The following is a 26,071-nucleotide window of genomic DNA, read 5'->3' as shown; positions in this document are numbered from 1 at the left end:
CTCAGACTGGTTTTATAGGAATCCTTCTTGTCAGTAAACTAAATGTTAATATCCCTGCTTGGCTAGCAAGGGCTGATTTAGCAGAGGACAAGAATGTGTTCAACTCACTTGAGTTATCAATACGATAAAACTCGATGTCACAGTCTTGCTTTCTTGCATCAACCTTCATTTCGGGTATAAAGGTAACTTAAAAAACTAAGGGGATGGAAAATAATCCGTTTAAAGTATTCTTTATCTTTTTTTAATTCAAGAGCAGGGAGCTCATTAACTCACATTCAAAGCGGGGGCTGAAAGAAAAAAAAAAATTGAAGAAGAACCTAGTTTATCTCTATTCTCCGAGCAGCGTAGTGCATAGTAATATAATTCCTATATTTAGTTGCCAACGCAGCCTCAGGGTAGCACGGGCTGGTGTCTCCCCGAGCCAGCCTCGAGGGGGCATGGGCCCTGAGCCGGTCCCAAGCCTGAATAAATCCAGCGGGTTGTGTCAGGAAGGGCATCTGGCGTAAAACTTTTGTTAAAACCAAACATGATAACCATCATGGCATCATACCAGATCGGTCGAGGCCCGAGTTAACAACGACCGCCAAGGGTTCCTACAGGGAACCATTGGGAAGTGGGCAACTGTAGGTCAAAGAAGGAGAGCAAGAAGGCCAGTTCAGAAGCAGAGGGAGAAGAGGAAAGGCAAGAGTCTGGGAATGAGAGTAGGGCCTTTGAATATAGGGACTATGACAGGAAAAGGTAGAGAGATGGTCGGCATGATGCAGAGAAGGAAAGCAGATATACTGTGTGTCCAGGAGACCAGGTGGAGAGGAAGTAAGGCTAGAAGCTTAGGATCAGGCTTTAAGCGGCAAGAAGACGGGAGGGGGTGTCGCTGTGTTTGTAAACAACAAATGGTGCAACCCCGAACACATCACGGTAAAGGAGCGTGTGTGCAGCCCAGACATCGAACTGTTGGCTGTGAGTCTCCGGCCGTACTATCTGCCCAGAGAGTTTTCCCACGCCATCATCTTAACGGTTAATATCCCACCATCTGCCGTTGCACTGCTGGCTAATGACGTCATTAGCTCAAGCGTCGCAGGACTCCAGACTCAGCACCCCAGTGCCTTCATAGCCACATCTGGGGATTTCAACCACGCCACATTGTCATCTTCTCTGGTCTTGCAGTCCACAAACTGTTTGAAAGTGGGCAGAGACAAGAAAACCCTGGACCTTCTGTATGCAAATGCCAAGGATGCATACAGCTGCACAGCTTTCCCTGCTCTGGGCAGGGCAGACCACAACCTGGTCCATCTAAAGCCTCCCTATGTGCCTGAAGTCCAGCGGCAACCTGTGATCACCAGAACTGTCTGAAGTTGGTCTCAGGAGGCAGAACTGTCTCTCTGGGATGCTTTGAGACGACTGACTGGGATGTGCTCTGCGAAGATCAGGGAGAGGACATTGAAAGACTCTCTGCCTGCATTACGGACTATGTGAACTTCTGCACGGACAACATCATCCCCCCCAAGACAGTGCGTTGTTTCACAAATAACAAACCCTGGGTGACTAAGGACATTAAGGCCACGCTGAACAGGAAGAAGGCGACATTCAGGAGCAGAGACAAAGAGGAGCTGAAGAAGGTGCAGACTGAGCTGAGGGAGAAGATCGCAGAGGGCAAGGACAGTTATAGGAGAAAGCTGGAGAGCAAACTCCAGCAGAACAGCATAAGGGAGGTGTGGAGTGGGTTAAAAACCATCACTGGCCATGGAAAACAAGGAAGTCAGATGATGGTTGGAGACCTGCATGAGGCCAACGAACTAAACCTATTTTTCAACAGATTTGATGAAGTAGCCTCTGCCCACCCTCCCCCCAGCTCCGCTCAGGACTTTCCTCCCCCTGTGCCCTCACCCCTCACCTCTAAGACTTTTACCCCTCCCCCACGCACGTCTTCTGCTTCCGTATACGATATCTCGTTAACACCTCAGCCCTCCTGCCCCCCACTGGGACTCTCTCCACCCCCTCCTGTTGCCTTCACCGCTGAGGAGGTGAGGAGAGAGTTCAGTCGCCTTCATCCCAGGAAAGCCGCCGGCCCTGACGGACTTAGCCCCTGAGTGCTGAAAGGATATGCCTCTCAGCTGTGTGGGATCTTCACATACCTCTTTAACCTGAGCCTGATCCAGATGGTTGTCCCTGACCGGTCATATCTGCTCCCAGTGCCCAAGAAGAAGCATCCCAGCACACACAGCGACTACAGACCAGTGGCCCTGACATCACACGTCATGAAGTCGCTGGTTCGGCTCGTCCTAAGGCAACTTTGTAATGTTGTCGGACCTTCGCTGGACCCCCTGCAGTTCGCTTACCAGCCCCGGATTGGTGTGGAAGACACCATCATCTTCCTGCTGCACAGAGTATACACCCACCTTGAGGAGGCAGAAAGCATTGTGAGAGTCATGTTCTTTGACTTCTCCAGTGCTTTCAACACCATTCGACCTGCCCTGCTGAACAGGAAGCTTCTGGACATGCAGGTGGATGCTCCACTCGCGGCTTGGATCAACAACTACCTCACAGGTCGGCCGCAGAACGTGAGGCTGGGGAACATCACGTTGGACACCATTGTGAGCAGCACGGGGGTGCCACAGGGGACGGTCCTGTCTCCCTTCGTGTTCACCCTCTACATCTCAGACTTCGGGTTCTCCTCGCAGTCCTGCCACCCGCAGAAATTCTCAGATGACTCTGCCATCGTGGGCTGCATCAACGGAGGCCAGGAGGAGGAGTACAGGAGCGTGGTGGACAGGTTTGTGGAGTGGTGTGGACTGAACCACCTGCAGCTCAATGTGTCTAAGACAAAGGAGCTGGTGATGGATTTCAGGAAACAAAGGACCCACCTGAATCCGGTCACCATCAGGGGTACTGAAGTGGACATTGTGGACACCTATAAATACCTGGGTGTCCACTTGGACAATAAACTGGACTGGACCTTGAACACCAATGCCATCATCAAGAAGGGTCGGAGCCCTCTGCTCTTCCTCAGGAGGCTCAGATCTGTCAACGTCTGCAGGACCATGCTGCAGATGTTTTACCACTCGGTGGTGTCCAGCCCCATCTTCCACACTGTTGTATGCTGGGGCAACAGGCTCAAGACAGCTGACACCAACAGACTCAACAAGCTCATCAGGAGAGCTGGGTCTGTCCTGGGAGTAGAGCTGGAGTCTGTTGTGCAGGTTTCAGAGAGGAGGATGATGAGGAAGCTCCTCAGCATCATGGACAACATCCATCACCCCCTGAATGCCACACTGATGTCCTGTCAGCGCTCTTTCAGTCGTAGACTGATACCACCAAGGAGCTCCACTGAACGCCACAGGAGGTCTTTCCTACCTGAGACTATCAGACTTTTTAAGTCCTCTTCCCTCAGCCGCAGGGAATCTTCAAATCTTTGTAGTTACAGTTAACAGTTAGGACAATTTATATTTCATTGTATTTCTTATTCTTCCTCCTTTCTACTAATATCTATTACCGGTATGTTTTTACTTGAAACTCTAGCACAACAATTTCCTTCGGGATAAATAAAGTTGTTCTCATCTCATCTTTAAGTTGGACTATCATGGCACTGACAAGAAGAGCAATGGAGTAGGAGTTATCTGTAAGGAGGAGTTTGTTAGGAACGTTCTTGAGGTGAAAAAGATTGTCAGATAGACTTATGAATCTGAAATTAGAAATTGAAGGTATCATGCTCAATCTTATTAGAGGCTATGCCCCGCGGGTGGGATGTGAGTTAGAGGAGAAGGAGAAGTTCTGGAATGAGTTAGTTGAAGTGATGCAGAATATCCCCAAAGATGAGAGAGGTAATTGGAGCAGACTTCAATTGGCATGTTGGTGCAGGCAATTGAGGGGATGGAGAGGTGATGGACAGGTTCGGTAAACAGGATAGGAATGCAGAGGGACAGACGGTGGTAGATTTTGCAAAAAGGATTGAAATGCCTGTATCGAACACTTTTTTCCAGAAAATATAGGAACATAGGGATATTTATAAGAGCGGAGGTAGGAGCACGCAGGTAGACTACATCTTGAATAGATGAGGTAACCTGAAAGAGATTAGTGACTGCAAAATAGTTGTAGGTGAGACTGTAGCCAGACAGCATAAGATGGTGGTTTGGGATGACTCCAGTGACAAGGAATATCAAGAGGACAAAGGCAAAGCAGAGGACAAAGTGGTGGAAGCTGAAAAGGGAGGAGTGTTGTATGGTTTTCAGGGAGGAGTTGAGAAAGGTGGTCAGAGAGAGCTTCCAGGTGATTGGACAACAGCTAGGGTTATCGGGGAGACAGGTAGAAGAGTACTCGGTGTGTCATCTGAAAGGAAAGTAGATTTGTTGGTGGAATGAGGAAGTGCAGGAGTATATACAGAGAAAGTGGTTAGCAAAGAAGAAGTGGGATACTGAGAGGACTGAAGAGAACAGCAAAGAGTTCAGGGGGATACAACGTAAAGTCAAGCAAAGGCAAAACAAAGGGTGTACAATGACCTGTATGTTCGGTTGGACAGTACTGAGGGATAAAATGATCTATATAGGTTAGCGAAACAGAGAGACAAAGATGGAAAGGATGTATAACAGATCCGAGTGATTAAGGATGGAGAGGAAAATGTATTGACAAATGCTGGAAGAGTGATGGGTAGATGGAAAGAGTACTTTGAAGAGTGGATGAATGTGGAAAATGAAAGAGAGGCAAGGGTAGAAGAGGTGACTATTGTAGACAACAAAGTAGTAGAGATTAGTAGAAGTGAAGTGAGGAAGGCATAGAAGATGATGAAGGGTGGAAAGGCACTTGGTCCTAATGATATACCTGTGGAGGTGTCGAAGTGTCTAGGAAAGGCAGCGATGGAGTTTCTCACTATTCTTCAACAGAATCTTAGAGTGAGAAGATGCCATACATTGGTTGATGAGCCATTCAATGAAGTTATGGGAAAGAGTAGTGGAAACTGGACTGAGAGCAAAAGTCACCATTTGTGAACAGCAGTATGGCTTCATGCCCAGAAAGAGTGCTACAGATGCAGTATTTGCTTTAAGAATGGTACAAAGAAGTACAAAGAAGGCCAGAAGGAGCTGCATTGTGTTTTTGTAGACCTAGTAGAAGCATATGACAGGGTGCCAAGAGAGGAACTCTGGTGTGGTATGAGGAAATCTGTAGTGGCAGAGAAGTATGTTAGACTGGTGCAGGACATGTATGCTAGCTGTGAGACACTGGTACGGTGTGCTGTGGGGGTAACGGAGTCTCACCTCCTCCTTGAACTTCTCTATCAGAGATCAGCTCTGAGTCCCTTCCTGTTCGCAATGGTGATGGATAGGCTGACAGATGAGGTTAGACAGGAATCCCCATGGACCATGATGTTTGCACATGACATTGTGATCTGTAGTGAGAGCAGAGAACAGGTTGAGGAAAATTTAGAGAGATGGAGGAATACGCTGGAAAGGAGAGGAATGAAAGTTAGTCGCAGCAAGACAGGATATATGTGTGTGAATGAGAGGAACTCGGGTGGAACGGTGAGGCTACAGGGAGTGGAGATCAGGAAGTTGGAGGATTTCAGGTACTTCGGGTCAACAGTCCAGAGCAACGGAGAGGGTGGAAAAGAGGTGAAGAGATGGGTTCAAGCAGGCTGGAATGGGAGGAGAAAAGTGTCAGGGTTACTATGTGATAGAAGACTATCAGCCAGAATGAAAGGAAATGTGTACAAGACAGTGGTGAGACCAGCGACGCTGTTTGGCCAACAAACAGTTCCATTGACAAAAAGACAGGAGGCAGAGCCAAGGGTCGCAGAGATGAAGATGATGAGGTTCTCTTTGGGAGTGATCAGGATGGATAAAATCAGGAATGAGTCTATCAGAGGGACGGCACATGTTATATGTTTGGAGAAAAGATCAGAGAACTGAGACTGGGGTGGTTTGGTCATTTATAAAGAAGCAGGGATAGTGAGTATATTGGTAGACGGATGCTGGAATTGGAGCTGCTAGGCAGGAGGTCTCGAGGAAGACCAAAGAGAAGATTTATAGACGTAGCGAGAGAGGATATGAAAGTAGTTGGTGTAAGAGAGGATACAGAGAATAGGTTTAGATGGAGACAGTTGATTCACTGTGGCGACCCCTGAAGGGAAAAGCCAAAAGGCGAAGAAGAGGAAGACTACATTTTAGTAGCCCTATATTCATAAGGGTTACACTTGTCTTTTATTGGGGCACGCAATCTTTCATTATGCCGTTTTTGAGAAATTCTCCCACATTAAAGGGCTGGGCGGATTTTGTGATCTCTTCTGCTACAATAAAACTGTCCTTTACAGCAGCATCAATTTGTGACCTGGCTTTTTTGAACATGGTCCACTGTTTCACCAGACTTCAGTTCTTCTACCGTCTGGCGCCTCTGTTTTATGACCAGATGCTTCTACCTGTCGTAGTGCTTCGATTCATGGTGCCGCATGATGTTGTATTCTTTCATTACAGCCACACTGTCTCCACACAAGACAAACAGCTTTGCTATTTATATCCGCATACATATTGTGGCAAGCTGGGCTTTAGCAAAGTGACAATTGAGTAAAGGATAACTTGCTCTCAGGATTGTGCTCTTTAGAAGATGATTTTAATTCAACAGTCAATTCACAGGGGAAACCCAAGAGGGGGTGGGGGGGGTCTATCTCAGTGCTAACAGTTAGACCAGACCTGGACATTTTACAGCCCACGGGCCTCATCCGGCCCACTTTGCTTTTTTATCCGGCCTGCCAAACTACTTTCTTTGAATATTTTTGTGGCACCCAGGACTATTTTGATAATTGGATTGGTATTGTTGGATGTGGAGACACACCCCGACATTTTTGTTTTATGTGTATATTGTTGTTGTTTTGATTTCAGATGGCACTCACCCACTCTATGCTGGAAATGTTTGAATTGACGCTGTTGTAGTTCTTACTTTGACCGGGGGTGGCGGTAGTGACACAACAGCGGGTGGTTAACTGCTCAAGCCTCGCGCACAAACGGCGGTTGTCGGCGTCAGGCTTCCAGCAGTCACTCGCCACTCTGACTAAAACATATTGACTTGTGTATTCCAGGAATAAATCACGTGACACACTAGTTTCTGCCTCCTATGTGTAACATTTTACGTATTGTCAATCAATATTGAATTTAGAAAACTCTTTTTTTTCCCGTTTTTTAAATTCTATATGGATGGTTACACACAAAATAATGCTGAATTATTTAAAAGTTTAAATAAAATGTGAAAAAAAAAAAATTAAATTGCAATTTTCATTTTGTTCAATTTACATGATACCTAATTGGCCCCCACATAAAATTGGAATAAGAAATGTGGCCCGCCAGACAAAATGATTGCCCACCCCTTAGTTAGACTAAGGGTGAACCCCCATGTTACGATAACTGACGGTGCAAGTTACTGTCACACATCAAGCACAACATTTTACAGCCATTTAACAATGGGGTTCTGTAACACAGAACCACGAGAAGCTCCCAACAGTCATACTCACGCGCTAAAAAGTCTGGGGTTCCGCCAGCCAGTCTCCCAGCCACACACTACAATGTACTCTGCCTCCCGCCTATCTTGAAACCTCCTGTTTTCAAAGTTCACCTTTCGTTTAGCCATTTTTGGTGGAGAAAGGTTGCTGACAGTTGACCACAAGCGAATCGCCAAGGCTAGCTGATGAACGGGTGGGGCTTTGGTGAATTTGGGAGAGACGCAGTGTTGAGGGGCGGGGCACCCATGCCTCTGTACACGTGCGGTTCTTCCCTCGTGCTCACCACGCGGCGATGGACCTATCCACTGTAACGTAAACCCTATCTCCGTGTCCATCTATCGGCGGGAAAAGCATTCAACAACTATAAAAGTGCCATGCCGACCGTCGGTGTCCCGTTGCATGATAAAAACAACCATATCACGCTCATTATGATCCGCGGAATCCCCGCAAGCTGTTTTATTTGTCCACCAATCAGCGCGACGCCAACCTGCTGTGTCGAACACCAAGCCCCGCCCCTGTTCCCTCGAGCTGCTGGAACATTTTGTTTATGAGGTAGACTGGCTGCAACTGGGCGGTGCTAGTGTCGGCACAATTCACTTTCGTCTTTACGGCATTAACACCATCTGTAAAGACAGGGTTAGACGTGAAAGGCGTCAAACTTGAATATTTTTTTGTTTAAAGTAATGACCGATAAACACGTCCCCCCTTCATGCTCAATCACACCAATAAAGAGGTTATGGATATTTGCGACGGCAAAAAGAGGAGAAAGGTAAGCGCGAGTGGTCGTGGTTGCAGGCGGAATGTGTCCGGAAAGATGAAGCGGGAGGTGGGTAAAGTCCTCCGCTCCCTCAAGGTGGATAACAACAACCACATGGAACGCATGGAGGAGAACGAGGAGGAGGACGACGACTGCTTCTCCTTCAGCTCGTACCGAAGCGACAACCTGAAGACCATCCCGGTTGCGTCTCCCAGATACACTCTGTTGCGGGAGATCGGCAGAGGAAGCTACGGAGTGGTGTACGAGGCAATAGCGCGGAAAACGGGGGCTAGGCTGGCGGTGAAGAGGCTCCAATGCGAAGCTCCGGAGAACGTAGAACTCGCTCTGGCCGAGTTCTGGGCCCTGACGAGCCTCGAAAACCGACACCAGAATGTGGTGCAGCTGGAAGAGTGTGTTCTGCAAAGGAACGGCTTGGCCCAGAAGATGAGCCACGGTAACAAGAGGTCCAAACAATACCTGCGTCTGGTGGAAACGTCTTTGAAAGGTATATAAAGCTCTCTTGCATTTTGACGACTACAGAATCATTGTCAAAAATAAGCTCCGTTGTTTTGACTCAAAAACCGAAAGCAATGTTTAATTTGGACTTAATAAGGTGATTTTAATCACATTATCCACTGCGAAGTAGCTCTATGAAAGGCTGATGTCGTCCTAAATATCAATAATTCTGCCCTGACAAGTTGCATTTGCCATTCATAAAAAATGCCCACTTCATTAATGTTATCGGTGAAAAAATCACGATATCGTTTGGTGGTTAAAACTGAATAGAAATTGAAATTAAGTGAACTAATTCGAGCAACGAGAAGATTGTTTGCAATCTACGTAATTTAAACTCCCCTGTTAATGGCTCTGTGCATTCAGTGCTCCTGTAGTCTGAAGCCTATATGTCATCTATAGCAGCACAGAGGGAACACTGTGTTTCCTCAGCCCGCGAGAACACAGTGTTCCACTCAACATGCAGCATGTTAACCCATTGCCTGTTGGCTGAAATCAAATATTTAACATTGCCCGATAAAAAAGAATAAATAAAAATAAATAAGAAATAAAGATTTTCTTACAATTGGCCCAATGTTATTTTTAATATTGCCGTTTTCAGTTTGATCTACTTATCTATGTCTTTTGTTAAGGCTTGGCACTAGAACTCAATTATTGTAAAACGGTATGATTAAATTTGATTCTATTTGGTCATTTTAAACATCTACATTTTTGTATGGCAGTAAATTTCTTGAAAGGGGCTGTAAGACCATTCTGTCTGTGGTTTTCTTTTAATCGCAGGGCAGTTGTGTAAGTGTGCCCATTCAGACTCTGTAAATGAGCTATGGAACTAAAGATGACATCTTTGTATTTCTTGCTGTCATTTTTTGTACAATATCAGTCATTATTTTTTGATGAAGGCAATTCATTTCTTTACTTCTTTAGCTCCTCCTGTTAGCTCATGTTTTGTTCAGACACTCAGTCTAGTTTCTTAAATTGTCAGTTGTTCAGAATTGACCACCAGAGCAGGCTAGTGAAGACCAGGGTCTTGAGGGAGGGTTCGAGGTTTATTGTTTTTTTCAATCTGTGTTCAATCATACTGGATCAGCCGAGGCCCGGGTTAACAAGCGCCATTGGTACCGATGCCCCACAGAGGACCAATGGAAACTAGGCTACTGTAGGTCAAAGAAGGAGAGGAGCAAGGTGTGTTTGGAGGCAGAGAGAGAAGAGGAAAGGCAAGTGTTTGGGACTGAGAGTAGGGACTTTGAATATTGGCATTATGACAGGAAAAGGTGGACAGTCGGTCAACATGATGCAGAGAAGGAAAGTGGATTGACTGTGTGTCCAGGAGACCAGGTGGAACGGTAGTAAGGCTAGAAGGTTCGGAGCAGGCTTTAAGTTGTACTATCATGGTACTGACAAGAAGAGACATGGAGTAGGAGTTATCTTGAAGGAGGAGTTTGTTAGGAATGTTCTGGAAGTGAAAAGAATGTCTGATAGACTTATGAGTCTGAAACTGGAAATTGAGGATGTGATGCTCAATGTTATTAGTGGCTATGCCCCGAAGGTGGGATGTGAGTTTTAGGAGAAGGAGAAGTTCTGGAATGAGCTAGATGAAGTGATGCAGAATATCCCCAGAGATGAGAGAGTAGTAATTGGTGCAGACTTTATTGGACAGGTTTGTGCAGGCAAAAAAGGGGATGAAGAAGCGATGGGCAGATTTGGTATGCAGGATAGCAATGCAGAGGGACAGATGGTGGTAGATTTTGCAAAAAGGTTGGAAATGGCTATAGTGAATACTTTTTTTCCAGAAAATATAGGAACATAGGGTAACTTATAAGAGCGGAGGTAGGAGCACGCAGGTAGACTACATCTTGTATAGATAAGGTAACCTGAAAGAGATTAGTGACTGCAAAATAGTTGTAGGTGAGACTGTTGCATAAGATGGTGGCTTGGGATGACTCTGGTGACAAGGAATATCAAGAGGACAAAAGCAAAGCAGAGGACAAAATGGTGGAAGCTGAAAAGGGAGGAGTGTTGTATGGTTTTCAGGGAGGAGTTGAGAAAGGTGGTCAGAGAGAGCTTCCAGATGATTGGACAACAGCTAGGGTTATCAGGGAGACAGGTAGAAGAGTACTTGGTGTGTCTATCTGAAAGGAAAGTAGATTTGTTGGTGGAATGAGGAAGTGCAGGAGTATATACAGCATATATATAGCAAAGAAGAAGCTGGATACTGAGAGGACTGAAGAGAACAGACAGGAGTACAGGGAGATACAACATAAAGTCAAGATTGAGGTAGCAAAGGCAAAACAAAGGGTGTACGATGCCCTGTATGTAGTATTTGCTTTAAGAATGGTAACAGAGAAGGCCAGAGGGAGCCACATTGTGTTTTTTTAGACCCAGAAAAAGCATATGACAAGGTGCCAAGAGAGGAGCTCTGGTATTGTATGAGGAAATCTGTAGTGGCAGAGAAGTATCTTTGACTGGTGCAGAACATGTATGGTAGCTGTGAGACAGTGGTAACAGAGCAGTTTAAGGTGGAGGTGGGACTCCATCAGGGATCAACTCTGAGCCCCTTCTTGGTTGCAGTGGTGATGGACAGGTTGACAGATGAGGTTAGACAGGAATCTCCATGGACCATGATGTTTGCAGATGACATTGTGATCTGTAGTGAGAACAGAGAACAGGTTGAGGAAAATCTAGCGGTGGAGGTATGCGCTGCAAAGGAGAGGAATGAAAGTTAGTCACAGCAAGACAGAGTATATGTGTGTGAATGAGAGGAACTCAGGTGGAACGGTGATTCTACAGGGAGTGGAGATCAAGAAGTTGGAGGATTTCAGATACTTGGGGTCAATAGTCCAGAGCAATGGAGAGTGTGGAAAAGAGAGGAAGAGATAGATTCAAGCAGGTTGGAATGGGTGGAGAAAAGTGTCAGGGGTACTATGTGATAGAAGAGTATTGTCCAGAATGAAAGGAAAGATGTACAAGACAATGGTGAGACCAGCCATGCTCTGTAGACTAGAAACAGTTACAATGAGCAAAAGATAGGAGGCAAAGCTAGAGGTCGCAGAGATGAAGATGCTAAGGTTCTCTTTGGGAGTGACCAGGATGGATAGGATCAGGAATGAGTCTATCAGAGGAACAACACAGGTCTCTGACCTTGTAGAGAAGGTCATAGAAGCAAGATTGAGATGGTTCGGTCATGTACAGAGGAGGGATAGTGACTATATTGGTAGATGGATGCCGGAATTGGAGCTACCAAGCATGGTGTCCCGAGAAAGACGAGAAGATTCATGGATGTAGTGAGAGAGGATATGAAGGTAGTTGGTGTGAGAGGAGGATACAGAGACTAGGGTTAGATGGAAAAGTTCCCTTACAGGGAAAAGCCGAAAGAGTGTGTGTGTGTGTGTGTGTGTGTGTGTGTGTGTGTGTGTGTGTGTGTGTGTGTGTGTGTGTCTGTGTGTGTGTGTGTGTGTGTGTGTGTGTGTGTGTGTGTGTGTGTGTGTAATTACATCTTGTAGTCCCTATAAAATTCAGTTTATTGAAATATTTGGTGTCAGTTCACTTGATGTATACATATATATGAATATATGTATTTACCACTAAGTTATCATTGCATTTATTGAGCAAAAATGCTCTAAATAATGAGCTTTTTTTTTTCAGCTACATGTATATGTTGATAATGTGCTGTAACCCCAGTTTTGCAGAACAGCTGCATTTTGCATGGTGTGTGATCAACAAACTCATTTACTTGTGAAAGTACTTGACCTTTGTGCTTAACATCAACCACCAATAGCTTTTAAACTGCAATATGGAGGAAGTATGAAGTGACTTCATATGACATATTTCTTGTATTCTTGTACCTGTGCAGGCGAACGCATCATAGGTTACCCAGAGGAGCCATGCTACCTTTGGTTTGTCATGGAGTTTTGTGAAGGTGGGGACCTCAACCAGTACATCTTATCTCGCCGGCCTGATCCCCACACTAACAGGAGCTTCATGCGCCAGCTGACAAGTGCTGTAGCTTTCCTGCATAAAAACAACATTGTCCACCGTGATCTGAAGCCTGACAATATTCTTATCTCACAGAAGTCTGGTTTGCCCATTTTAAAAGTTGCTGACTTTGGCCTCAGTAAAGTTTGTGCTGGCCTTGGCTCTAAAAACAGTGAGGAGTGCCCTGCCGCAGATGGCAGCAGCAGAGGCAGTAACCAGAATAACATTACCAATATAAACAAATTCTGGTTGTCATCAGCTTGTGGATCAGACTTCTACATGGCTCCTGAAGTGTGGGAAGGTCACTACACAGCGAAGGCTGACATCTTTGCCCTGGGCATCATCATCTGGGCAATGATCGAGCGGATCACCTTCATCGATGCAGAGTCCAAACGCGAACTGCTGGGCACTTACATCCGGCAAGGCTCAGACATTGTACCTGTTGGTGAAGCATTGTTGGAGAACCCAAAGATGGTCCTCCACATCCCACAGAAGGCCAGGAGCTCTATGTCTGATGGCGTAAAGAAACTCATACAGGAGATGCTCGCCTTTAACCCTCAGGATCGCCCAGATGCCTTCCAGCTAGAGGTGCGGATGGACCAAGTCACATGTGCAGCATGACATTTTTGCAACCTTTTTCTACACTAACCAGTCAAAGAAGGGACCTTTTAGTTCCCAGGTAGGCTGAATCTCCTTAATCACCCATTTTAAGCACCCAAGCTATTACTGGACTGTAATATCACATTTTTGATTTCCAGTCAATTGCAAATATTGTTTGAATTTCCCACTTAAGCTATTTGTCTGTCACCAGACCACACCTTCAGAAGAAAGCTAAATTCCAGTCTATCTTGTGTATTTTATTTAAAATTGAAACTGAATTATACCACATTTTACAAAGGAAACATACACATACACATAAGGTTTTTGATCTCTGGTTAATGTTACAAACTACACAAAAGTATGTTTTTTGTATGCCTATGACATTGAAATTATGAATTATAATAAGGCCAAATGTCTTTTTGTATTTAGGAGTGATGTACGACATTGCTGCAAAAGACACCCTCTCCTCTCAGTCTCAAAATTAACAGATGGGAAAATGCAATACTCAAGATTTTGGACTTTATGTCCACTAATGACAAACTAACTTTTAAGTTCAACTAAACTAACTTTTGTCTGGGTAGGAACTCAGTCATCCAGGTCATGGTGAATTCTTGTCAAAATCTTCTTGTCTTGGCAACTGGACTTAATTTCTTCACTTGAAGACATTTAACCCCTTATCTCTGAGGCTTCTTCAGTTCTTCTAAAAGTTTCCCCTATTTTTTAGTTCACACCAGTGCATTTGTCAAACTAATTGTACTCATGACTGGTGCAATTAAAATGAAACTAAACCTCTCTCGATAGACTCAAAACACTGGGTTTAGATATGATTTCAACTATTTTTCCATATCCAAGGAGATATTGGGATGTATTCATATCAAAAGAAGATTCTTAATATTATGGCTAAACACTGTAAGATGTCAAACTTGACAGCTGACATATTGAGTGGCCGCGTGATCTTTGGGGATTCTTTTTGAGACCATGTTCCAAGGAAATGTTAAAGGTTCTAGAGAACTAAATGCTCAGTAAGGCTTTGTTTTCTTATTCTGAGATTTCTCTCGCCATCTTGTTCTGTGCCCCATTGCAATAGTCAAACAAGAGCTTGACCTCACCCTCCGACCCCTGCATATATGCAGTTAGGAGGAGATAAGCCTTGAACTGAAGTACTATCTGTTTGAAATTGAACCATCCATTGACTAGGACTAAGTTAGACAATAGTCTGTTAGATGCTACAACTATCCCTGGATACCTCCTTCTTTGCTTACCACTTGCCCAGAGGCCATTCTGGTAATGATTTGTGATGTAATCCCTTCATCTTCCCAGTCTCAATAGAGCTGCAGATGCTCTGTACAAGCCACTGTGTGGAACACGTCCTGAACAGATTAGACTTTTCCCTAATCCACTGTATGTTGGAGTAGTTTTTCACGCCACGCTTCACAGGTTTTGTACTGGTTCACTATGGATATGAATGGACACGCAACTGTGTAAAAATACGATTGCCAACTCTGATTTTCAGAGGTTTGTGACTGCTATTTCAACTAAGTTATCTTATTCACAAACATGCAAACAAAGTTTAGCAGGCACATAAAGAATACCCTGTGCAAAATCTAAATTGACATAAGCCATGTCAGAATTGGAATATCTTAAATTAATTTCACTCAGTAAACTTTCATTTTATTTTAAAACTTCTAAACAACAAGGCAGGTGAATTGGACTGATTGATGTTGCAAGTTCCATGATTTTCTTACCATGCCATGTTCTACCTTAAAGCTGTCAGAAGAGATTGTGTATAGCAAAAGTTACCTGGCATTGCCTTTTAGTTGAGCCTTTCAAATTATTTCCTGGATTTGTGATAAATGAAATCTGAGTTCAGTTCATCCGCATGTCTAATTAGGGGAGCAGTTTGTCAGCAACCAGCTGTATAAGGAAAACAAGCACTACATGGTACAATAAAATAACTTGTTGAGAACTGAAATCTGTAGAATAACCCACAAAAAATACTAGAAGAATCTATAAAAAGCTAGTAGAATATTAGATCAGAAAGAACGGCTAGCTTTCATAAGCTGAGAAATACTGTGGCCTGATAGCAACGAAGAAAAGGATGTACAAAATCATTGGTGGAAAATAAAACACCAATGTTCTTGCAAATCAAACTTAATTGTTCATGAGGTTTACGGAAGCAGGTATTTTAACAATAATTTTCATTTTGAAAATGTTAATTGCCTCAGCTAGTAATTTTGTGGTTAATATGTTTCTTGAGGAAATTGAATGGAATCCAGAGAGAATGCTGCATGCGATTGAGGTGAAAAGAGATATTGTTCCACATTTATTAGTTGTAAATAGCATCACTCTCTTTAATTCTTGGTAAAAACAAGTCTCATTTAAACTAAAAACAACAAGAACGTTAATTAATAGGCTTCCTAGGCATAAGCTATCATAACAATGTGTATGAACCAACCAACGCACCCGCTCCTGCTGGACAATGCGAGTGCTGCTCTTAATTCAGGGCTTATGGAGGCTTGCGTTAGGAACATTTTGTCCTATTGTGGTTTGCTAGCTGTATGCATTCTCTTTTTAAGCCATGCCACAGTGATGTAACCTACTAGGCCTTCTGCACATGTCCCATGTTCACGTTTTACTTAATTTATCGCATTGCCAATGCTCAGATAAAGGCAAAGTCAGGTGCTATAAGGGTCCTATCATTATTTTGTATGGCCAAGTACTATGACTTTTTTTTAAAATCACTAATTCTGTGTCCTTCATCTCAGCATTCCACAGAAGCATACAGTAGATAGAGTGAACCAGAGAATGCTGACCTTGCCTGTGTAAAGGAAATTGAGTTGTTTAGACAGCAGTTTTAAGGGTGGAGAGGGTATGTTCGATAATGGCTCAGTCAGTTGTGGGTACTCCTTTGCTCTGCAATGGAAAGGGACCTGCTTTATGCAATTTCAGGAGTGGATGTGATAAAAGTGCACTTATGCAAAAGTATGCACGTATAAGTGAGCTTCATTGGGTAAGGTGCTTTTAAATATTTCCCTGTGTAATAAGGACCTGCAAAAACAACTTTCTATCAAAAAGGCTCTGCTGGAGCAGATCTAAGTTTCATTACTACTGAGTGTGAAAGGAAATGTGTAATTGAAGAGCACATCAAGCATTTGGGCTTTTATCTTCTCCCCTTATAGCTCTTGATACCATCCAGGAAACCTTTTTATCCCATAGTGCTCTGGAGCAACATGAATCCACATCTGTTCCAACCCATTGTCCTCAATCACAGTGACCGTTAAACCAAAGGGTAAGCTCTTTACATGGCGATAATCTCCACCCATTTAGTGTACTGTCTGTCCATGACTCAGACTGAAGCTGAGTCTCCAGGTGCTTTATGTCCAATTGTGGTTGTGCTCTGCGTTTGTTTGGCCTGACAGTGTGAGAAGGATTTATTCTGATCTGTAAATTACTGAAATGAAAAGAGGCAAGGCAAACCTCTGCTGCAACAAGGTAGATTTTCACAATCATTGCAGGGTGCACTCTTCCCTTTTTGGCATGACTTCACATCGGGCTCATCCATCTGTTGTCAATAACAGTAAAATCAAGCAAAGCCATAAGTACATTAATAAATTAATGTATAATGAAGTGTAAAGTTAAAGATTTTCATTTATTTTGCTGAGATCTGGACTGATCCCACTGATCTCTCCCTTTGTACCATTACTGTCCAAGTGTATATAATTGTAGCAGCAAAATGCAGTCTCTGAGCTGATGGGCAATATGTCTTACACTCTCTCCAAGTGACAATAAAATCAACACAGCAAATGAGTGACTGAGGGAGCGTATGTCTTACCAGGCTCTACTTTTGCTGAAAGACACAAAAAGGAGTTGGCAAAAAAAATATATCACCTCTATCTTATCCAGCCAAAGGCACATTCAAAATTATAAATCCTGTAAACTTTGAAGATGAAAGGCCTTTATTGTCACATACAGTTATAAATAGAGCACATCAGCAAATTTCGTCCACCGCATTCATCATGGATGAACCATGAGCAGAAGGCAGCTAAAGAACAGTTGTAAGTGTCTTGCTCAACAACACTTCAACAGGCTAGGAGGAACGAGGAATTGAACCAGGAATGTTGGGTTCCATGGGTGACTACTCTAACCCCCTGTGTTTTTCTATTAAAGTCCTGACCCTGTATCCTTCTTATTGTCGTGAGACCTAACATGACAATTCAAATAAATTAATAAAATTAAATCAATTTTATCATCAATAATAATTGACAATATGATTTATTTGGACAAACTGTTTCTCTTATCTGCTTTAAATTATGGCATATTTTTCTTTTCCTAATTGATGTTCTGTATCCCTATAGGTAAATTTAAAATGCTTCATTTATTTTTTGAAACGTCTTGATGACTAACTTGTCATTAGTTATGAAAATAATGTGGCTGATGGTTGATCTATGCAAATTGAGGCCGTTTCCATCCGTCTAAGAAAATCATGAATACATTCAGAGACCTAATCATAACTTAAACCATTACTTCCCAAGCTGCTGTTTTCAATGAACCGTAATTTCCGGACTGTTGAGAGAACCTCAATATATGCCGCACCGGCTAGCCAATTGCTATCTTGGGCTTCCTCCTGCACAATAAAACTCAAAGTTGTCATCTTCGGTGTAGGAGTTGAACGGCCCCAGAATTTCTCGGTCATTTCACCGGTCCAATGTGACGATAAATGTCACATTGGAAAAATCCATAAATTAGCCGCATCGTTGTTTAAGTGGAAAAAAGTTGCGGCTTATCGTCCGGAATTTACGGTATGACATAAATTCTTGAGGTGAGGGTGGTGGTGGGAGCTACGAACCAATCAAAAAGGACATATGCTGTCTACAACACTAATTGTTTCAAATCTTATTTTTCATTACTTTATCTAACTGATTTTTACCGAAGGTAATATCCTGACATTTTGTTATGCAACTGATCTGTTTAGATCCTATTCAATTTTTGTTGTTAAAACCAGTGTCTACTTGAGTTAATGAAGTCTTCAATTGAACTATTAATTCTTTGTCAAGCAAAAAAAAAAAAAAAAAGTTTTACCCTTGATTGCAGTAGGTGGAAAAAAGTATAAACCTACTATTGCCCTCTCTTGACGGCATTCCCAACGCACAGTGCCTCAGCAGAGTGGATATTTCGAGTGTTCCAACTGTCCTCTTTCCTTCCACATTCCCCAAAACACCGACATACAAATATGAAAACAGCATCCAACTATCTCAGACTGATAATCAAATGAGGAACAGGGAACAATAAGACTTGTAGTACTCATTATGGCCAGTCACTTTACAATCAAAATTCTGTTTGTTTATATATACCCTGAACCCAAAATGCAATACAACCAAGTGAAACAGTATTTTTGAAATCGTCTTGTACCTCAAGTACAATACCGTGTCTTTGAATGAACCTAGTAATTTTTTTTTTACCATTCTTTTACCATGTGAATGCAGTAATTGAAATTTCATCATACCTCTGAACAAAGCCAGTCAAGACTTTCATTCACCCCTTCATCCATTCATCACTAATTGTAAACTAAGTTAAGATTAATATGATTTTATATATAATAATTTATAATATAAAAATTTCAGTTTGTGGAGGCTCCCTATGGCTTGGTTTAAGTTTGGAAACTGCCAACACAAAATTATACATTTTATTTTGAATGATTCAAAGGAAAGACAAAGAATAGAATATATATTATGAATATATGGGAATTTGCAAAAAGCTAATGGTTGAAGGGCAGAGAAATCAGGGATGGTGTGAAGTTGATAGAACATGTATAATCATGTCATTGCTTTAAGCTCAGAGATACACAGAATAAGTCAAATGCAGCTTTGATCATACATTTGATCAATGAAGTGCGACTGTCAGCGTGTCTGGATCGTTTATAGGAACCTGAAGAAAAGGTTTGGGATCTTGAAGTGATTTTCAGAAATTAAATAAAGTAAAATTTTTGCATGGATTCACTTATTGTTACAGACACTTGTGGGTGCCTTCCTCAACTACCTTAGCAGGTTACTATAGCCATTGGCCAGGAGCAGATGTCATCAGGTGGTGCACAACCGTCACAGAGAGTTTCGGCCCTCAGCCCAGACACTTCCCTGTTGGTGGACTGACTCCTGGGCTCCAGCCTCCCTCCTCTTGCTTACGCCAAATTCAACACCAAGCTCATTCTACCTCAGGGGTGGGCAAACTATGGCCCGTGGGACATATCTGGGCCGTTGGTCTTTTTAATCCGGCCCACTGAAGATTGGTACAGAATTCCTACTTGATGTGAATGATTGAGTGATTGGATCAATGAATGTGGGAGCTCAAACAGGAGATTGTTTCATTTTTGGAGCTGCTTGAGAATTTTCCTGAGCTGAATGACACAGATTGGGTTTGTGATTTAGCCTTTACTTTGGATGTACTGACACACATGAACGAGCTGGACGTGAAGCTAAAAGGGGAAAAACTGATTTGTGCGTGAAATACAAGCAAATGTCAGACAATGTTCAGACAAATGTTAGATGAGTCTGATATGTATTGTTAACAAATGTGTTTTTTTTTTTTTTTTTTTCATATGTATCGTATCTTGTGCTGACCCGGCTGTCTGCCAAATTTAAAAGTCACTGCGGCCCCTGAGCCAAAAAGTTTGCCCACCCCTGTTCCACCTCTTTCCCTCATTGTACGAGCAGCTTGCTTCTGGCTCTGCTCCTCCAGGTAGCAAACACCTTGGCTGGGCCCTGTATCCAGTCTCCAAAGAGAACAACTAGGCCTACTAGTCTTTGTCTCTAGTCTTGGCTTAGAGGTTGGTGCTTTGAGGTCTTGAGCCTCTTTGCAGCCTTCCTACCTGAACTGTTAGCTTGACCAGAATTGTCTTCTGATTTTTGGTTGACCGCAGCACAATATCTGGCTAGAGGGTTGTTTGGACCACCTCTGAGAACTGAAGCCTCCTTCTAACATCAACCCTCATCTACCAGGAGCTTGTGGCTTGAAGAATTCTGTGTCTTGTTGTGGCAAGTATAGGCCTTGGTACTTCCCTAAAGAATGCAATTGCTCTCACTGAGACTTCTTGCTCTATTATGTTAGCGAGTGAGAGAAGAACTTTGTCATGGTGCATCTATGCCGCCCTTGGGTTATTGTTGCTTTGCACCCAGATAGTACAGTATATGTGCCAGAGTCCCATTGTGGCCACAGAGCTTGCAGAGGGGATCCTTTCTCAGCTCACGGGTGTGCAAATGTGGTAGTGAAGGAAGGGTGTTGTACACAGACGTCAAGAGGGAGGAGAATCCTGTTTTGTCCAAGCCCCCTTGGCGCCACTGTCCTGGCTAACTGCTCTTTTCCTCCCTGCTCCTGACCTCCGCCTGTACTTTATCTCATCCGGTCCTTGCAATTATATACCCCCATGATTGGAAATGAGCAGAGCTGAGGCCTTACCAACAGACACATTGGTTGCTGATGTTTTCTCACAGGTTTAGAAAGCTCACTGCCTGCTCTTCAGCTGCTTTGGCGGCCCACTTGTGCCCAGACCTGGTTGTGACGTCCGTTTGTTTAACCAGGTCATTATTGGATTCCCTCAGGCTTAACAGGACTCTGCATTTTGCCACCTTGTACTCCACAAGATGACAGGGGGAGGGAGTTGCAGCCACCTTGAAAGGACGTGGAAGCCCAGTGAGGAGATACGTGGGGGAATACCCAACCATCTTTGTAGGTGATTGTTGCTTTTCCTCTCAATGACCTCTATGGCAGTCATGGGGAACTCGTAGACAGTGAAGAGCCAAAGAAACCTTGGCAAGAGCCCTTGTTGGGATGGCCAACTCTTGAATCGTGAACCAAAAGTAAAGATTTGTTAATCATCTTCAGCCATTCCTCAGTCTGCTTCACAGCCTCAGCAACATTGACTCTGTCTGTCAGCAATGCATTGAACCACTTGTCCAGGCACTTTATTGAATTGCCCTAAATGATGTAACGGCTTCACCCTGAACTCGGAGACTGAACTTGCTGGTGACTCTCTGCCCTTCTTTATGATCAAGCGCCTGGACCTCTTGGCTTTGAACAGCGTCCCTGCCCAAGGGCGACGCTGCCCAAATTTTCCAATACCCATCCTACTTGAAAATGAGTAACAGTTGTTATTGTGATATTATCCATGAACACTCACAGGACTGACTGGACAGTTCCGGACTAATTTAGGGCCCCTGGTTATGTCCTATGAGAGATTGTGCACCCTGTTGCAATCCTCTTTTTGAGGTCCAGCCAACTGGTGGTGAAAAAAAGCTGATGTGAACTGAAAAAAAGGTAGCTGGTGATGTTGTCTTAGATCATTCAGAACAAAACATCCCTCTGCCAATTTCCAGCTTGGTGGAATTGTACCCTTGGCCCAGATCTTGCGCCTGATCTTTCACAACCTCCTTGTTATTTGGCATTTCTTGTACGCCTTATATGGTATAACCCTTGGACAAGGGGTAGCTGTTGATCTGGCTTTGCGGACAATGTCCTGAGTTTCCTGCCACATGGGTTCCTTTGCATTCAGCTAGGTTGATGGTTTTCTAGTCCTAGGGATGTTGCAATTGGCTCCCAGACCCAGACTCCTATTAATGTTGCTGTGAGTTTCCAAAAGGAACTCTTCTATTGCCGACTTTGAGCTGGAGAGTGTGCCAGATTTTTGTTGGCCAAGAAGTGACTTGGTAAAGCTGCATGGAGTCAACTTTCTTCTTTACTGGGCCTGATGAGGTTTCTTCCAGGATGTCATCAAAGTTGTCATTGACCTGTATCTGTGTTGTATGACATGTTTGGCCATGTTATCCTCTCTCTCTTTGCCAAATGGACTTGGGTTGCCTGAGGAGGATTTGTATGGACCGGTCTACAGACCGGTCTCTTTGGGTTGCTTCCTGCCTGTTGTTCTCGTCTTACCAGACCTTACCAGACCTGGCGATGTTTATTATCTAAAATGCAGACATAATTGATTAACATTTTACAGGTTTGCACAACTATTGTTTTGTCTTAGCAATATTATTTAATAATTGTTTTTACAGATTTTTTTGTGAGTTTGTTTTCACCGTTTTCACAGTTAAAACATTTAAAGAGAACAACATTAGGAACAGAAGGTGTGTGTGTGTGTGTGTGTGTGTGTGTGTGTGTGTGTGTGTCCAAATTGTTCATTCTCAACATTGAACACTTTCCATGTATACATTTATCCTCGATTTATCTTTGACATGGATGTCTGCTCTGACCCACTTTTTACTGTCCTGTAAGCATAGATCAAGGTCATGAACCCTATAGTTCCACAGGCCATGACACATTGGTGGCAGGGACATTATTAGATTTGCAGCATTGAGCAGAAGCTGGAAAATTAGTGTGTTTAGGATTGCCTCTTGAGTTTCATTACAGTCAACATTAAAGTGACTAATGGATAAAAAATAGAATTGTATTTCCTCACCAACTTTTATAGCATAATTTTAATTTTAATTTTAACCCTCTCAGGCTCAAATTAAGTTGTAGTTGCAGGAAAAATCTGATATTTGGCTGTCGCAAATCTGCAACATCTGCCTGGAGAAGGTTAAGGTGACTAATTGGGAGTGTAATCAGTCTTTATCATAAATGATAAAGTAGTGTACAAAAAGAAAAAGATACTCTTTAGACCACACCCATTGAAGAAGTACGTTGATCGACATTTAGAGTTAACTTGTATTTTAATCCACAGGCCTGCAGCAAATTCCGACACTAGAGAATCTTGCTTAGGTGAACCAGCTTTAGATTGTATTTTATTTTGGCTCATGTCCTATAACTTTTTGCGACTGTTGATGCTTTCCTCAAGCATGTCTCATTTGACACCAAATGTAATTGCTTTACACTGGCTTGCAGTCGAATTGAGAATACTACAGAACGGTGCACTGTCATAGACATACCTAGCCCGTTACTAGCAGGTCTCTGGGGTAGTTTCAAGCATTGCCTCAAGACTTAAAATGAATCCTTTTGGAAGCAGTTTAAGGGCCATTTGTTTAAACTTGCTGTTCATACAGTACATATATATTTATATACCAGTTGATATGATATCTTGTCTCCACAGATTTGTTTACTATATGGATGCAGACTACAGTGGAAAAAGGGACTCTCTCAAACTGTGCAGATTCCACAATCATATTTGAGCAGAAGCAGAAGGTGGCTCATGTTTCCTAAGCCCTGGACTGGAACGGCATCATTTCAAGCCCCAACCCGGTATCAGTTACTACGACTGTGGATTGAAAGATATAGACTGGTGGATGTCTCTCTGAGGATTGATTACCAGCTTTCATGATATTTCTTTTGTCAGCTGCCTAAATAGAGACCTCCCCTGCTCTCCCTCACTGATGTCTAGACAAGTAAGAGTGTAACAACCCATTCTACTATAGCTACATACAGCTGCAGTGATACCAGACTCTATCCCATCAGCCACGTGCCTTAAAAAGTGTCTTATGGAGAACAGGTTGAATATGGCTGGATGATATCTTGAATATTGTCTTACTATGATTTCACGTGGTTACATTTTTACATCGAAAATTGTAAGATATTATCATACTATCTTGAACTAAATGGTTTTTCCACTGAAGTGATTTAATTCAAAATCAAACATTTTAAAATTGCACTGTACTATTGGCTTTTAATCCCCTTGAAAATCAGGCGATTATCTATGAATTTCAAACAAAAAAATAATAAAATAAGTTTTCAGATAGTATTGGCAATTCTAGATGAAACTCCAACAGGTTTGCTGAAAGCTATGTTTAATCAATTAAAAAAAGAAATTGATACTCAGTAAACAAAAAACAAGTAAGAAAATTAAATAATACGTGGGAAAAGATAAGTCCTATTTAGCGGCAAGGTAGGTAATTCTTTATCAAATTTAAACACACACGCACACGGAGACCTCAGAGGCCACAGGACCCCAATCAAGTTAAAGTGAAGGTAATCGACAACAGAAATACAGTAGAAAAGCAATATTTTCACCTGTTTAGTCAGCACTTAAGGCAAAAACAATCACAAATCATGAACTTGCGTGATTATGTTAAAATAATTTTGTATCTGGTTACTTAAGTTGGGCTTTGGCTACGGTTGTATTTAATTTTGTACAATTATGTAAATTATTTGTAGTTCTAACAAAAAAAAAGTTTTTCTCATTTAATTTCAGAGAATTGTGTTAAAGACCAAGGACACAAAGTGCCATTATATTTGAAGTTGAGTTTCTGTTAGACAGCACTTTATCAGAGGTGGCTGTAATAATATCTAATCTTCCTTTTCAATTATCACAATGAAGCATAAATAAGGGGAGACAGTAATTGAAAAGGCACATTCTATGGAGAAGCTTCATGCCCCACCTTTCAAAGGAAATTAATTTCTTTTGCGGTTAAACAACTCAGCAGTGGGCTATCAACTGTGACCAAATGACTTAAAGCACCACCGGAGCTCAAATTCCACTGAATCCAAAGAGCAGTTTCTTAAATCATGCAAATGAGATCTACCAAAAATCACAAACAAATTTAGGAATGAATTGGCTAATCCAAAAAAAGTCTTATTCTTTGTTCACCCTGATGCTTTGACAGTGCTGAAAATGGTTTGTGGATTTTGCACTTATGTCTGTTACATTGCAAAGGAGGTATAGCGTTTCAGGACCTTTTAAATGTATTTGCTGATAACTGGGCAATGGCTCCTGTTTGCCATGGTAACATTTCTTGGATAGTTAGAAATTGAAACTTTCTTGAATGATAGTTCCACATACTCAATCTGAAGCATACAAGTGAAAAATTGTGCAATTCACAGATGTAAAAGCCATATACTTGTAAGTTTTCTTTTTTGTCCCAGGAGAATTGCCATTTAAATCTTAAAGATATGTTAATTCTTTTCAGGTATGGCATGATAATGTAGTAAACATTTGAACATTTGTAAGTTATTATTCCTCCTCTTTTATGAGAATAATGTTACCCTAATAGAGGGGTATTGTGTTCTGTTGTTTGCCATCTCAACAAAACAGCGATGTGGATTCCTTATTTTCCTTGTGTCAAACACTTTGCAGTTGCATGTAATAAAGTCTTTCAATACTGTGGGTTTTTATCTTACCACCTCTGTTTTAGATTACAGATGCATTGTGAGATACAGGTTTGAGCCATGTAACTTGGATTCAAGTGTTAGGTAAATCCCTTCATTCTAAAACATGAAGTACATCTTGAGTTATAAAAACAACTTCCTTCTAGGTCAAACATTATACCCTCTAACAAATAAGTGTCAAGCCAATAAATTCCAACTGGCATCAGTGATTCATGTTATTTGGTAGTGTAGCGCTACCTCATTCTCTGCAATCTGAATATTTATTTATGTTGGCATTGTCATGGCAGCCCTGTGTAGATTTTTTTGTCCCTAACGTAGGGACTGTATTCCTGAATGACTAGTTTTCTGTTTGCTGATTTGCTTTTTTTGTCTGATTCATAGAATCGTTCATTTTAATTGTATGAGAGACCTTTTCCCACCCAAGGTAACTGCAGTTCCCATAATCTCTGAGTGAATGTATTAAGGTCTCAAGTCAATATTAGGACAATGCCAAGCATCAATGGTGGTTGGTACTGAGCTTTTACTTTCTCAGTGCATTTAAATTCTTGTTCTGTGTCATCATCAATGAACTTCAAATTGTCTCTAAATGATAGACACATTGGCTTTAAGCACACTGATAGTCAGATGTTTAAGCCAACATTGAACATGGAAATTAATGGCCTTGA

The 26,071-nt window shown here is 42.5% G+C and overlaps 1 protein-coding gene and 1 long non-coding RNA gene across 3 annotated transcripts in view; one reads left to right on the top strand and one right to left on the bottom strand.

The window, feature by feature from the left end:
* Nucleotides 1–7,908, bottom strand: part of LOC147227441 (uncharacterized) — a 32,832-nt gene extending 24,924 nt beyond the window's left edge. Inside the window, exons 1-2 of the long non-coding RNA XR_015107154.1 lie at nt 7,490–7,908; nt 5,247–5,377 (exon numbers count right to left, since the gene is read on the bottom strand). This is a non-coding gene — a long non-coding RNA (uncharacterized LOC147227441). The remainder of the gene's footprint in view (nt 1–5,246; nt 5,378–7,489) is intronic.
* A 136-nt stretch (nt 7,909–8,044) lies between these two features.
* Nucleotides 8,045–25,574, top strand: stk35 (serine/threonine kinase 35). 2 transcript variants are annotated; one of them, XM_086160044.1, is made up of 3 exons: nt 8,045–8,739; nt 12,598–13,307; nt 23,398–25,574. In XM_086160044.1, exons 1-3 carry the CDS (start codon nt 8,187–8,189, stop codon nt 23,623–23,625), a joined length of 1,491 nt encoding a protein of 496 aa, XP_086016170.1. In that variant the 5' UTR covers nt 8,045–8,186; the 3' UTR covers nt 23,626–25,574. The 2 variants fall into 2 exon arrangements, with proteins under 2 accessions (XP_086016170.1, XP_086016171.1); XM_086160045.1 differs by having other exon boundaries at nt 12,598–13,398.
* Nucleotides 25,575–26,071: the final 497 nt, after the last annotated feature.

This window comes from Fistularia commersonii, chromosome 14, assembly GCF_037954325.1.
Source record: "Fistularia commersonii isolate RoL2024-O1a breed Wild chromosome 14, RoL_Fcom_v1.0, whole genome shotgun sequence".
Lineage (NCBI taxonomy): Eukaryota > Metazoa > Chordata > Actinopteri > Syngnathiformes > Fistulariidae > Fistularia > Fistularia commersonii.
This window is presented reverse-complemented; position numbering and strand designations above follow the sequence as displayed.

Bases quoted from the DNA above. Each gene is read 5' to 3' on its own strand.
- stk35 (XM_086160044.1), top strand. From the start codon at position 8,187: ATGCTCAATCACACCAATAAAGAGGTTATGGATATTTGCGACGGCAAA. The intron at 8,740-12,597 runs GTATATAAAGCT...GTACCTGTGCAG, and splicing joins GGTGGAAACGTCTTTGAAAG to GCGAACGCATCATAGGTTAC. The intron at 13,308-23,397 runs GTGCGGATGGAC...TTGTCTCCACAG, and splicing joins CAGATGCCTTCCAGCTAGAG to ATTTGTTTACTATATGGATG.